The following is a 15,390-nucleotide window of genomic DNA, read 5'->3' as shown; positions in this document are numbered from 1 at the left end:
TTGGTTTGGGTCTGCAGACATTAGTTGATTTAGGTTGACAGATCGGCCCTAGTCAGCAGCGGTCAGGCCTGAGACGACTCGTAGAATTGATCTACGTAGACTTGAGCTGATTCTGGGCAACCGTTTATCACAAGTCTGGGATGAGTCTGGCAACTGGGTTGTGACAGATTTCGGCCAGCACTGGTCCCTTTGGCTCTCTCTGTGTAAAAGACAGAGAATAATACCACGAGTAGTCACAGAACCAGACTGAGCAAAATAATCAGACTGAAGTCAAAATATTGGAAGTCTGGAGAAAATGTTGTTTAAGAAAATTGAGTTAATGAGATTTTTTTTAATCCCTGAAAGCCTCTTGAAACAGCAGCTCTGGTTTAATATCTGTTCAGGTGAAAACTTAAATTCTTCTATTTTTATTGGTCTGCCATACAATGTTGGACCTTTTTTGATCCAACCTTTGAGCCCTAATCTCTTCAGACCAGCTCACGGGGCCAGAAGACTCCTGAGGAGGAATCAGACAATCAGTCTGACTGAAGTCCCAGAAAAACGAGCTGCAGAGGCAGCACAGGCAGACACTTTATTGCATTTCCAGACACAACCAGAGTCGGTCTTAGCAATGACAGACTGTTTATTGGTCAAAACCGTCTGATCTGCACATTCCTGCTCCCTGACACTATGGAGATGACATCAACCAGCCAGCCTGTAACCCCGCCAGTCTGCTCCGAAGTGACACCGAGAGCCAAACGTAAAACGCACCGATAAACAGCCCAATAGTCAGCCCCCTGCTATGCATTTAAAAAGCACTGCTGGAGAGCTGGATATGTCAGGAGTCATTATGTAAGACAGCTGCATCACTTTTTCCACCGAGAGAAAACTACAGTTTTTCTTCAATTTGCTGTCACTTTATGTCCACTGCATGTTAAAGTTAACAATTCAAAAGATTACCAGCAGAATCAGTTCAATGGCCGATATGTTATTATAGAATGATTTGGGATCGAGTGAGGGACTTACATTTGATTATAAATTTGTAATAAAATGCACATAGATATGACCGTGTAGGGCTGTTGAGCCCAACTCCCTAATTAAAGAAAATGAGTGATGTAAAAGTTTAGCATCATTCATTCGGACATTATGCTGCTGCATCACACAAGGCTAATAATTATTCACCAATCATATTATGGTGCTTTCCTTAGTGTTTACTAAAAATAAAAATGTTTTTGTAGTTTAATTGTGTTTTTTTTATCAATTATTTGTTAAAGGATCAATACGTTGCCTTTTGCACCATTTCTGCAATTTTTAACAATATTTGGATTCACATTCTTATTGTTATTCCTAATTTGAAATAAAGAATAAATAAGAAGTTCCACATTGGATGCCAAGTTACTGTTCTTTCCCCACTGTGAAGTATACTACGTTTTAAACACACAGAAAAAACATTTTTTGCCCAACAGAGAGAGCAATTCAGGTGAAAATCTTTTTTTGTTTTTGTTTGAAATAAATAAGGAGAAATGCAGTTTTCTTACAGCAGGAGCGGAGCTGTTGTAAATTGGTGGAAGCCTCTCTCTTTCCCTCTCAACTCCTGACAGCGCAAAATGATCTCCATCCATCCTCTCGGTGTGGAAGAGAGGAAAAAAGTTGTTGTTTTTTCCCCCTGGAAAGACTCAGTCCTCTACAGCCTCTGTGTTTCTGCTCCTCACAGGGCCGCACATGTTCTTACCAGAGCCAGTCTGACCCCGAGCTACCCGTCTGTCTGCTCAGTCTGCCCCGTTATTTCATATAAATCAGAGAGATTCACATCCTTGAACAAACGGAGTGAAGTCTACCTTCGTCGGACAGGTGGGCTCTCTGTTACGCGCACAGTCTGACGCGTAAACGTCTCCAAAAGCTGCACGTAAAGTCTCCGGAGGAAACCTTAAAGAGCGTGGAGTTTTGTTCGTTTCAAAAGAGTTTGTAAAACACGTTCAGGATGAGCTGCTACCCGCTTCTTCTTCTCCTCCTTCTGTCCCTCTCTGCGTCGTCTGTCGGGGAAGCTGCAACGCTGCGGGCCGGCGCCATGTTTGGAGGAGGAGGAGGCGCCTGGAGAGCAGAGCCTGGAGACGGCAACGCAACACACACACACACAGAGAGAGAGAGAGAGAGAGAGAGAGAGAGAGAGAGAGAGAGAGAGAGAGAGAGAGAGAGAGAGAGAGAGAGAGAGAGGGGAGAGAGCGAGAGAGAGGAGAGAGGAGGGTAAATAACGGGAAATGGGAGCTTTGGATTCACAATAAAAGAGGGAGATTTATAAAAGAAAGAAAGTCAAAATAAAGGGAAAAAAATGTTAACCAAACCTGTTAAAACTCAACTGCACTGAAGAAACAAAAAAAAATGATAATAAATGCAAGAATACAAATTTCTAAAGGATGAAAGCCCATTCTGCCAAGAAAAAAATAGATCCAGTGTCAGGAATTATAAAAAATAAATAAAATAAAATGTGGTCAATCAAAAGAAGGACTTTTTCTGTAAAATATTTCACTTCAAAATGATTCAATGAAAATCTGAATGTAGGCTTCTATCTCTGCCCATGCAGAAAAATATAATAAAAGGTTGAGAGGAATCTATCTTACTTTGCTGCTTGCTCCATGATGTTATGCCACCTTCCTGAGTCAGACTTTTATTTTGACAGTTGTGTGAGGAAGTGATGAGCTGTGATTCATTCTGTCTTGACTGTGGCCCTGCAGACTCTGCGTCACCGCTACAATTTAACTTCTGTCCATAATTAGTGAGCAACAGGATCCGGGCTGCAGGCCAACTCTCACTGAACATTAAGAAACTGAAGGGCCCCTGATGTCGCAGATGTGTGTGTGTGTGTGTGTGTGTGTGTGTGTGTGTGTGTGTGTGTGTGTGTGTGTGTGTGTATGTGTGTGTGTGTGTGTGTGTGTGTGGTTTCTCGGTAAAGTTGAGATCATCTGAACTCTCTCGTCTGGTTTCATAAAATCAGCTTCAGTGTTTCTGCGGGCCCTAGAAAAGCCTTGAGGACAGATTTAGATCTGATATTCTTGTAATGACAGCTTTCCTTTTTTGTTGTTCAGTTTTATTTTAAGGCCAATAGAAAGTTTATCCTCTCCGCCTTGTTTAATACAAGGATTCAAAACGTTAGAAAGGCCTCAGCAACTTACCTTGATGAACTAGAATGGCTTTTTTGTACAACCAGGAGCACAAACAACAAGCAACATCTGTCGTGTCTTTGTCAAAAGTGACTTTTTGCTTTTGTGACGATTGTCGCTGAGGGAGAAAGCTGCTTTTTTTGTAGCAAAACAAACTCTCATTTATTCTTTTTAGAAAAAAATTGTAAGCATCAGCTTTTTCTAAAATTGGTCCAGTCGAGCCGTCAGGTTGAGCTCTGTTTGTTTTTGCAGCTCAGACTGTTCTGCAGAAGTCGGTCCGTGTGGCGTGTTACTGTAACAGCAGATGTGTTTTGCTTCACTTTTTATGGCGTCTGGGCCTCAAACTCTCAGTCCAGCCCCTCTGTGGTCCTGTGCACCTGATGTGGAAACACAGAGCCTGCTGGGAGTTTTGGCACGTCGTTTAATATACAGCACCTCAATTCTGAACAGCGTCTGTAGTGAACGCGCTTATCGTGTTGATGTTTTACAGTTCGGATATTTGGATATTCCTTATACATGAAAAGAGAGCTGGGATTCAAACCTGCGTGTTCATCGTTTAATCCCGGAGGATCACGGCACCAGGCACTGTATGGGCGTCTTATGTAAGAGCAGATGGGCCGCGGCTGACTCATGGATTTATGGGCTGTGGGCTTCTTCTGCAAACACGTCCAGGATGCCTCACAAGAGCCGGGGAACCAATGCATGAGTCAGGAGGTGAATAAATAAATAGGTGAATGAATGAACGAGTGAATTAATGACTAAGTGGCCGAGAGGCCAACCGAAGAATTGCTTATTTGATTTTCGGCTTTGACACATGTACAGTGTGTACTTGATGTATTCCAACTGAGGACATTTCAGCAACTTTCCAACAGAGACTGGAAGGCTGCTGGTTAACTTTCTTGCCCCTGAGCAAGGCATTCATTCTCCACAAACCCTCCAGGGGCACAATATTGGGGTTGACCTCTGACCTCCATGAAGGAAAGCAAATTGTAGCTCTGTCCGATTTTAGGGACACAACTGTTTCCCTCAGAAGACAAAAGATCTCCTTCTCAGACAAAATGTTCCTCAAACAATTAATCAATTTCCAAACCCCGAGCCTTCTGCTACGTTCCAGACAACACGGAGGTCGGAATTACTCCGGTTGAAATTTCCAACTTCCGACCTCCAAGTGTTCCAGGTGCACGACAGCAAACACAAACACAAAGCACGGCTGAGCGTGAGTTTCTTTGTGTACACGCAATTGAACTCTCACCGGAACAGCCTCCACATTTTTTGGGGGCTTTTTTGAACATGTCACCCGAACACTTTTTCTGCAGAGAGGATTACTTTCAGAGATTGTGTATTTTGACATCAGTTTACAAGTAGGAACTCTGACTTTGAGTGGCATTACATTGTACTTCTTCTTGTAGGAAATCAGAAATGTTCAAGGTCTGAATTTGTATGGAGCGCAGCATTACTGTGTAGTAAGGTGCTCCTCAGTCATTTATGATTAGTGCTCAGTACTTTTTTATTAAGGACAGAAATAAGGCTGCAACTTACGATTATTTTCATTGGCAATTAATCTGTCTTTTCTTTTCTCCTTTAAGCGTTTAGTTGTTGGTGGAAAATGTTGATCAGTGTTTTTGCAAAGCTCAAGATGACATCTTCAAATGTCTTGAATTGTCCACGACTGAAAAGGGGAGAGTGCAGATAGATAACGTCCACTGACTGTCAGAATACATTTGATGCCATTTCCTCCTCATGTCTGTGACAGTGAGTGTTCTTAGGCTGAACTGAACAGTAGTTGGGACGACTATAGGACCAGTTGGCAAAGAGGAAACTCTGCAGTATTTTTAACCCACACAAGCAACAAAGCTGCTGACCTACACAACTTTTTTAAAGTCTGGGCACTCCTGGAGAAAATTGCCGAAAAGAAAAACAGAACCCTGCCTCCGGATTTTCCACCCAGATCCTAAAGAAGGTCCCGAACAAGAAAAGTTAAAGATGTAATCAGGACGGACACTGAACCTCTGTCTCTTCCCTGGAGATTAAAAAAAAACACATTTATTTGACAAAGTCACAAGTAATAAGGATGAAAACACAATAAAGACGATAGCTATATTTCCATTGTGGTCCTCTGTGGAAAGGGCACGAGAAATCTTCAGTGTCTGCTGCACAGAAAAAAAATATTAATAATAACAGACGTAATTAATTACTATTAGGAATAACATTTTGTTTAATCTCTTCTGACGCCAGTAAGAAGTCTAGATGTCAAGATTAAAACTGGCCTAAATTTATATAAAAAGTGAAAGAAAAGTAATTTAGGTTACATTTAACTTAACAAAGCTGTCGAAACCTCTTTTGACCTACAAACCACCTAATAAAAGGGAAATGAGCTGAGCGGCCTCTTGTTGTTAACTTCATGTGAGACCGTCAGTCACTTTATTTGAATACTTTTTTTTACCATAACAAATTTGTGATTTTGAAAATGTGTCGAGTACAGATGCATGCAGGGAGATCGTCTGTGCGAGAAACACGAGCAAGTGAATGAAACACATACTGTGTGTCAGATTTAGAAGAGGATAAAAGCTGAATAGAACATGAGCAAATTGAGTAACACATTTACACATTTACATTTGTGTGGTCTGTCCATCCACTGTGATCACTGTCCGTTTGCACTGATGTGTGAACACAGAGGGAGAGGCATCAGTAGTCAGGAGGAATATTTGGTTTGATTCATAGCAACGCCTCAAACTGTGGGAGAGAGAGAGGGAGAGAGAGGGGGAGAGAGCGAGGGAGAGAGAGGGAGAGAGAGAGCAGAACATCTGGGAGAGAGAAGCAGAATCTTCTTTTCAGACCACTTGGCAGCAATACACACACGCCTTTCCTCCAGAACCAGAGTGGAGAGGGAGAGAGGTTACTTCAGTTCAACTGAGAGCCAGAGACAGAGAGTGTGTGCACATGCATGCATGCATGTGTGTGTGTGTGTGTGTGTGTGTGTGTGTGTGTATGAGAGGGAGAGAGAGAGAGAGAGAGAGAGAGAGAGAGAGAGAGAGAGAGAGAGAAGAGGAGGAGGGTGAATGGTGCACACATTTCCTGCACTTGAGGGTGTGTTTCTGTATCCGTTCAGAATGTTTCAGTACACAAGCGTCTGAGCAGCACTGAAGGAATGAAGAGCGGAAAAGAGGAAAACAAGGAAAAAATATTTACAAAATGTATGTATGAAAAGAAAAAAACTAACATGCAACACACAACAAGCAAGTAAATGTAAAGCAACAGGAGAAAGGCTGCTGGAATAATGCAAGGCAGGACATGTGTGGGAAACCATTAACAAAGGAAACAAAGAATAATGTGTGAATGTCCTTTTTTCTGTTCTTCTTGTCGGATTTGAATGAGGGTGAAGAGTCTTTATTTGTCTAAGTAATCAAACTTTAATACAAATCACTTGTCATGTCTTCTCTCACCACAAGAGGCCGCCGTTTACCCATGATACACACGGTCTCCATTCTTTTCAGTTATCACAGTAATTACCATACAGTTGTAATTACAAGCTGCAATATGACTGTTTGTCAATGAGACTATTCTCAGTTTCTCTCAGTGGGTTTAAACCATTTTAGTTTCAAGGACCCCGGAATTAATACACATTAGCACCCCAATTTGATAAGATTTCGCTTCAGGGACCTCAAGTTGAAAACATTTATGGCTGTCAGATATAACTGTTTAAAAGTTTCAAGGTTGTTTATTGTAAAGTATTCAAAAGTTCAGTCTCCAGTGCTCCCTGTTTGGGTAAAGTCCATTTTAAGATTGTAACCAAACATTTAATTGTGTGCGTTTGTCAGTGTAGCTCACCTGCTGCTGTTTGTTTGACAGAAGTCAAACTTGGTGAGCGTTATGAGCCTTGTGTATTTTTTATTTCAGATAAAGGTTTTCAATAGATATGTTTATGTTTGTCTGGATTCATTTGTCATGTGTTTGTCTGTTTGTGAGTGTGTGTTTTTGTGTGGGCATGTTTTTAGAACTTAAATCTGTTTACACAGTGACATTGTGGGGACTCGCCTTCCTTATGGGGACAAAATGCACGTCCCACTCAAGTAAAGCATTCAATTAAAGGGTGAAGACTTTGTTCGGAGGTTAGGTAAGAATAAAGCAAGTTTTAGGTAAAGGTATCAGTTCTGGTTTGGGTAACACTCCAGGAAATTGATTTAATTCAATGTAATGTCCCCAAATGTCATGAAAACGTGAATATGTGTCCATGAAGGTATGGTTTCATGACTTGTGTGGACATAAATCTGTTTACACAGTGACATTGTGGGGACTTGCCTTCTTTATGGGGACAGACTGCACATTCCCGCTTTTAGAAATAAGAATTTAGGATATTAGGGTTAAGGTTAGCGTGTCAACTAGGATCCTCCAGAGTACAGTAGAACAGAATGTGTGTGTGTGTGTGTGTGTGTGTGCGTGTTCTTGTTAGCGTCCCTGTCTGTCCCTCAGACATTTACTGCCTCACATTACCACCTATTTACAGCCTCCTGCTGCTGTAGAAATATGATCTAATTAATCACACACATCAAACTGCTCTAATGTTGGAGTCCAGTGTGTGTGTGTATGTGTGTGTGTGTGATGCACCTGCTGGGCCATCTGTGAGACTGTGCTTTAAACACCGACCCATGTTTGATTCAGACTAATATTAGGTGTGATTTGTATTCATTGGTACAATGAATGAGAAAATAATGAGACTAAGAGTCTGTACTGTAGGTGGTGTCCTTATAAGTCCCCCACAAAGAGATCAGCAGAATATTGCACTCTAGACTCCTTATCTTTACCATTATCACAAACAAAAGTCTTGATAACATATTCTCTTTGCCCCAAAAACTAAAATCAGTAAATGTTACACTTTTAACTATATCGCTTTACTTTGAACTGCAGTGAGCTGAAGTTCTAGGTGAACACACTTCCATACATCCTTCTGACAATTAAACCTGGCTGTGTTTGGAATCACATACTATTCATACAAGTATTCTTTATCTAATTAATTCAACTTTTGACATCAAACATTTGATTCAGCTAATCACCATGAGCTTTAAGGAGACGCCAAACTGTGACCGACGTGACTCATTTCAAACTGCAGCATCCAAAATACAGCAAAGGTCCAGATCAGAAACGGAAAGGAAGGAGACGAGCAGAGCTTGACCCCAAAAGAGCTGTACAAGTTTTAAAAGGTTGCAGAATTGTTGCTGAAATACTTTTGTCCCTCTATTTCTTCTATCTAAGAAATGCATAAACACATTTTGTACCTGCTCAAAGCCACACATTTCTAAATTGTTGATTCAGTTAAAGCTTGACCTTCTATTACGTTTTACTGGTCCTGTACATTGAGATGTCATCATTGTGGATTTCTGAAGTTGCTCATGGGAGCAAAACACATGCTGGTGATCATAAAACTACATGACTTTTTACAGTATGTTGAAGGAGTATTTATAGCGTGATATGTATACTGTTCATGATGTCTTGCCCTGTACTTTACTTGTACAATGTCAGCATGCACTGAGTGACTGCAGCCATGTCTCTTCACCATGTCTCACATTCTGATGTGTTTGGGTGTTAATGGTTTAAAGTGTAAGTGCCGTTATTAACCAACAGTGGATTAAATAACCTCTGACTAAAAACACGTCTAAAAGGTAGAAATAAAATCTGATTGAATTAAATATCATGGAACAAAGCTCATGAACAAGTGATCTTTACAGCTCTTGTCTTAACTCATTACAAAGCTCCATCGTGGCCAAATAAACTGTAAGTCAACACCTCCTTATTTTGGATGAAATGTAAACTGCTAAACTGGTGTCGCTATTCAAATTATTCCCTTGTAGCTGGCGCAGCAACATTGGTGTATCACGGAGAACTGTAACTCAACGTTTCTCTGCCACTGCGTTTTGTTCCTATGAGCGTTGCTCACTGGACGTAAATACCGGAAAAGTGTTCGCACGCTCCCGCGTTTTTGGGCCCATAGATTAAAGTATCTGTGAATCCCAGAAAAAAAGTATTTGCTGTTTTAAAGTTGCTCTTTTTAAATAATTGCTTCTGAGATAAATGCTTTTATGATTCTGCCGGAAGTTGCAATACTAAATGCGGCCACTACCATAAATTAATGGGATTATATTTAAGGCGAGCACAAATTTAACATAATATGTAAAAATCGTGACAGTGAAATCTCACACTTGAACACAGTTTGCCGTGAGGTGTCTGACGAGGGTCCTGAACCAATACACTGATTCTGAAATTACACATTTGCTGAATTTACACTGCTTCTTTTTATTGTCATTTTTCAAAGCTGCGAGTGCCACAAGCTAAATTCTACTCAGCTCCATTCTGTTGGGAGGCAGAAATGTGACAGAAACAACTATATCTGCATGCCCAGACAAAAGACAAGTTGAAAGTTAACTTGAGTGAACGGTCTGACTTGTTGTATTCCCTCATGAGAGGAGAATGTAGATCATTCAACTCTTCCATCGGTATTTTTCCTTTCAGTCTGGGGATAAGATGCAGTCACGAGTGTTGATGTCACGGATTTCTTTAGCTGTGAATGTTCACGATGACGATGATTCACAGAATCCTGAGGGACGCGTGTGCAGGTACTGTACGTCCGACTGACATGTTCAGATCTTGTAAAGTGATCCAGTTATAGACGATTATGTAAAGACAGATCTCTGTCGCTGAAACCTGATAACGCAGCAGCCATATGTCAAGGCAAACAGCTCAATGTGTGGAGAGGACTGTAAAAGATACAGCATATACACACTCGCTCAACGTCATTGAGTACTACAGATTACACACTCGCTAGTCAGCATATGAATGAAAATCCACACACCCTTTTAAATCCTCTTGGATATTGGTATTTTGGCTTCAGGCATTTAATTAAATCCACTTAAACCCAATTTTTTGGATGCCCATTTGAAAATGATATATTACAATGATTCTTCCAAATTAATAGAATATTATTGTCGCTCATTTGGTTGCAGCTTCAGTCAGAAAAAAAAGCTGGATCAACAGACAAGAGCACAAACTAATTATTCTGTGATCATGATAAAACAAACATAGAAAAATGTATAGCCGTTAGTGAATGTTAGCTGCCGTTTCAAACAGGTTGGATATTTAAGACCATGCATTTAGTGTAGAGAGACAAACAGCAGCAGCAAGTTACAGCTCTGCTCAGCGACGAGGTAGACTCGTATTTGTGTATCTTTGAGTCGAATGGGTTTTAAAGGCAGCACAAAGTGCAACAAAAGACTAAAGTGTATAAATCTTCAATAATATAAATTCCCAATCACACACAAGTGCACACACACACACACACACAATGGCCTGCTCGGACAAAGTTACATGGGCGTGGAAGTAACAGCATATTTCACATATATACTGCATGCTGTCACACACCTGCTGCCATAAAATAGAGTCACACCCACCCACAGACACACACACAAACACACACATACGCACAAGGCACCGTAGACCTCACATAGAGAACACACACGCCTTTCTTTCACACTTTCGCTCATCTCCCTCTCCTTTTTCAGTCACAACATCTTTATTTTCACACGCACGCACGCACACATGCACGCATGCACACACACACACACACACACACACTTCTTTATCATCAGGCTGCAAGTCAGAGCATTATGTCATCTTTCTATTCCAGAAAAGCACGTGTGGCTCAGTGACACACACACACACACACACACACACACACACACACACACACACACACACACACACACACACACACCACATTCTTGTCAGCATCTCGGATGATGGGATGTGAATATATTTTGGCCTCTTACATATACATTTTTATATCTGAATTACATGTATGGTTTTTATTTCTGTCCATGGCTACTTTGGTCACAGTCTTTCTCTTACATGAAAACATATTAGTTGAAATATTTGAGTTGTATTTAACAGAGATTATGAGGACTTTCTGAGTATTGTAAACAGTAAGTCACTACTCGTAATGATACACCTAACAAAAAGAAACAAGACACTTAAAGGCAGCATTTGCATCTCTTTGCCTGTGAAAACCAGGCTAAACAAATCATCAAAGCTGTGGGTAAAAGTCACATGAAAACAAAAGTAAATTCATGAAGAATAACAAATATGCTTGATTAAAAGTTGGGTAAAAAGGTAAACAAAGTAAATCCTTCCACAGGGGTCTTCTAGAAGGCATCGGCCCAGTATCAAATCAGCAGGTTCACAGGCCAGACTCATTTACATTTTGCAAGGACAGCTCCTTATTGAATCTGCCACAAGGTCCTTATTTCCCAATTCAAACTCACCAAGAGAGAGAGAGAGCGCCTCGTTCAACTTTAAATCATCCTGCTGCTGCTGCTCCCATTAGGTTGGAGCAGAATATAGAGAAGCACTTTTGCATCATTCATTATTTCGGACACACAGGACAGAGAGCGACTCCTTTGAGACAGTAAACACCAACAACTTATACAGTTGGGGAGTACATGTAAAGGGTTTCTAGGTTTTTCTTTCAGTTTGTAGCAAGTTGTCATAGATGTGCTCCACACACTCCATCAGTCACGCATGCACTTAACAGTATCAAACATCACACGCTCGGCAGGCTCTCTCATGTACTGTATCCTCCGCCTCCTGAGCCCTCACACCCTGTTAAATCTGAAGGACCTCTGACCTGCAGCCATCTGCAGTCATGCAGTCACTCCTCTGGCATCCTGACCGCCAGCTACAAGTAGCTGGCTCAGTACACCAACATGACATTCCCACAAATGGCTGTCGTCGGTGAGCCATGTGCTGAGTCAACTGCCCTGCTTGTCGTCATGACCGTCGCTAACACACTCCTAGTATGTCCAGCAAAACCCTCACATACTGGAATAGGCTAAATGAAGTCATGTCAGTTTAATGTAACCAACTAAAGCTGTCAGAAATGCAATTGAGTAAATATTTCCACCAGAAAAAACTCAACTAAAAGCACCTTCAATTACTCTTAAGTACAGTACTTGAGAGATGAGGAATGTACTTAGTTACTCTTCACCTCAGGTGTGTTGCGACATCAGATAATCAAATGTGAGCCGCTAACACACATTCATCATTTGCATACTGCAGCACTGTCACACAGAGTTACACATGACCTCATATACATCAAACACAAATGTCCAAAGTTAATCCTCACACCACGCCTAAAGATGTCTTCACTTTCCAAAAATGTCCTCATCTTTTTAAAAGTCAAATTGGTCCTTAAATAGACAGAAGTACAAGACCCCCCCTACACACACACACACACACACACCATCTCCTGTAATGTCACTTATGAAAATAACTTACATGTTCATGTTATAAATAGCTCATACCTCATCCCACCAGTAGGATACAGTCATCATATTCTATTCATTTCATCATTCATTCATATTGATTCACAATAGAAATTACTTGAAATATAAGCAGATAAATATTTATGACCTTTGGTGACATCAGTTGTCTGTCACAAGTGCTAATGCAGAAGTAACACTCCCACTTAGGGATCAGCACGCCCAGCCCGAGAATACACACTGCCGCTGCTTTGTCGCCTGTTACCGCTACCATGAGGCCACTAAAAGTTTGAGTTAGAGTCGGGTAGTCTGTGGACTGAATAATCAACACAAGGGCACTCGATCCAACAAACACAGTGTGAACATGCACTCGTGATGCCCCAGTGTCACACATGGAGGCTCTCTCAGCAGGATTCTGCTGGCTGCTGTTTCTCTAAGCAGACTCAGTGTCAGCTCCGCTCTGGCTACGGGACGTCCCGTGCCATCTGCTCTTGGCCCAACCTTTGACACATTGATATCTGTGTCAAGTGTTGATACCCAGTGGTGGGATGGTCTCAGGGTGGAGTAGCGTCATGAAGCTGCAACCATGACACATACTTCCTCTGATATCAGAGTGTGGCAAGTTCCCGACAATTCCACTCAGGTTTACTAATGCGCCAAATAGAAATGTGCTTAAAATCAGGTGCATTGAAACATACTGGTTTAAGGCCACGTCAGAATTTTGTTGCCGACTTTAAGTATTCCAATGGGATTGCAGTGATTAGTGGATTTGCTCGGGATGGCGAAGTTGAGCTCAACTTTGGTGGCCCTTAAATATGAACTGTTGACCAATAGACCCTTTTACAGTGTACGTCATCAAAGACATGCGTGTACATGTTGGCAGCTGAAGTGGCGTTCTCACCCAAGCCAACCAGACAAGTTAGCAAGCATTAAACATTGAGTTAAAACTGTGAACAGCATCAAAATGTCTGGTTTTTGCATGTTCAGTCGTCAGAATCAATATTCCAACAGCATGGTCACGATCGCGTCAGAGCAGCAGGTGTTTCAGTTTAACGAGTTACTGTGTTAACTGGTGACTTTCAGCCGAATGTGTCTGTGGTTGCTCTTAGTAGTTTACCTAAATGGTTGGTGTGGAAAATAAACACTGATGAGTATGTATTTTAAATTGATTAGAGGCTCTTACAAGGACAGATCTTACCGGTTGAGAGTCACCAGTGTTTAGGTTGCATTCACGATCTTTGGACCTTTGCCTTTGATCTTTGCCTTTGCATCAACTTTGCTAGTTAAGCCATGCACTCTCTTGTACTTCCAATGCTAGCACCAATGCTAGCAAGCTAACACATCTGCTTCCTGAACTTGTTATAAAATCAATACTCTTACAAATAACTCATGATTCTGTGTGCACATTTTCATCTTTGTCAACACTCTCTTACAGATGATACTAAGGAGTGTATCCAAGGTCAAGAATGAACTTTAAATCTCACTGACAAATGTGTTATTCAGCTTTACACCTACAGTAGAATCACACTGAGGATAATATATTCATAAAAGAAGGACATGGCTGGATCCAAGGTTGAAGCTCAGCGGTGACTGCTGCTGTTGTCGGTCCACCTGAGCTGCAGGGATGAAACAAAGTCGTATCTCGTGCCAGTTGCTGCTTGCCTTCAATGCCACTGATACCACTGCATTGTTTCTCTCTATCCGACAGACTGGCAGGAGTCCAGAGCTGAAGGACTCCGCTTCAGCCTCCAGTGTGATGTGAGAAAGGATGTCTTTAGAAACTGGACTGAAGTCAGTCTGAAGTATTATTTTATCAGAACGGATCGATGAGGTTGTGGTTGTTCAGAGATGACTCTTGTTCACATATTGTTTTTTTAATTTAGAAATAATAGATTGGTCTTGATTGAAGAAATTTGCATTATCTTCTGTCGCCTCCTAATTGTATGAAAGAAAAATAACTACTGTGGCGTCCTTTTCTATGGTTGCTTTTTTGTGCTCTGATAATTTAATTATATTGAATGAATGGCTTGAATTTACCACTGTAGAGTAATGCTTTAACCTGCTACTTCAACATTTATACATGATTCTATTATAGCAACACAAACAAATAAAAAGTATTGTTGTATGTAATTTAAAACAGATAGAATATGGATGATGTGAAATTAGATATATCTTAACTCAAGGTCTACTTACTAGTTTTCACAATCTTCATTAGTTGATTGAGTCAGACCATGAGATCTGGTTAAAAGCTCTGGAAAAAGCTTGTGAACCACCCTTGAGTTAAGTTAATCAATGCATTTATTCATGGCTGTGTTATTTGTGTTGTGTTGATGTTGAACTACAGTTTGGCTGATGACTGAGTAATCGTGTGTGCTTCCATTTATCTTTTAATTCGTTGCCCTTTTTTTTGTCTGGTTTGTCTGTGCTTTGTTAGGAAATGGTGACAGACCCTGTTGTTGTTGTTGCCACGTCATCAATACAAAGAGTCCGTTTCAGTTTTTCACCCAATCCTTTTGTTTGATTTAAGTTTGAGCACCTGTAATGAATCAAAGAAGAAGTGGAACTCATCTGCCTTCAGACAGCAGCGTCACTGAACCAGAGGGCAGGTTGTGTTCTGAGTACAGAGACAGGAACTCTCTCTTTCACTTCTTCACAGATGGAAACACTATTGCTTTATTGTTGTTACTTTCAGTATTGATAAAGTTCATTATTACTCTCCACGCACATGCATAACAAAACCACAGCAGAGAGAGAGAAGTTCAGACCCCCGCAGAAGGTTGATGAATTGCATTCTGGGAAATGTAGAACTTGATTTACACAAAGCAGACAGAAGTTTAAGGAAATTCAAAGCAGTTTGAGTCATTCCGTACTCATAATTTGAACCACAAATTCTGTTTTGACTTTTGACGTGAGACCCAGTAATATGTTGCATTTCATTGTTTGAGTCA

At 40.9% G+C, this 15,390-nt stretch overlaps 1 protein-coding gene across 1 annotated transcript in view; it reads right to left on the bottom strand.

Annotated features, from left to right (window-relative positions):
* Nucleotides 1-2,736, bottom strand: part of hectd2 (HECT domain containing 2) — a 40,561-nt gene extending 37,825 nt beyond the window's left edge. The window contains exon 1 of the mRNA XM_076075806.1: nt 1,518-2,736. Coding sequence (XP_075931921.1) covers nt 1,518-1,601 — 84 coding nt within the window. The 5' untranslated portion in view covers nt 1,602-2,736. The remainder of the gene's footprint in view (nt 1-1,517) is intronic.
* Between the last annotated feature and the right edge of the window lie 12,654 nt (nt 2,737-15,390).

This window comes from Anarhichas minor, unplaced genomic scaffold, assembly GCF_050575085.1.
Source record: "Anarhichas minor isolate MPS153535 unplaced genomic scaffold, ASM5057508v1 ptg000054l, whole genome shotgun sequence".
Lineage (NCBI taxonomy): Eukaryota > Metazoa > Chordata > Actinopteri > Perciformes > Anarhichadidae > Anarhichas > Anarhichas minor.
Note: the sequence above shows the minus strand (reverse complement) of the source record. Positions and strands in the feature narration are given on the sequence as shown.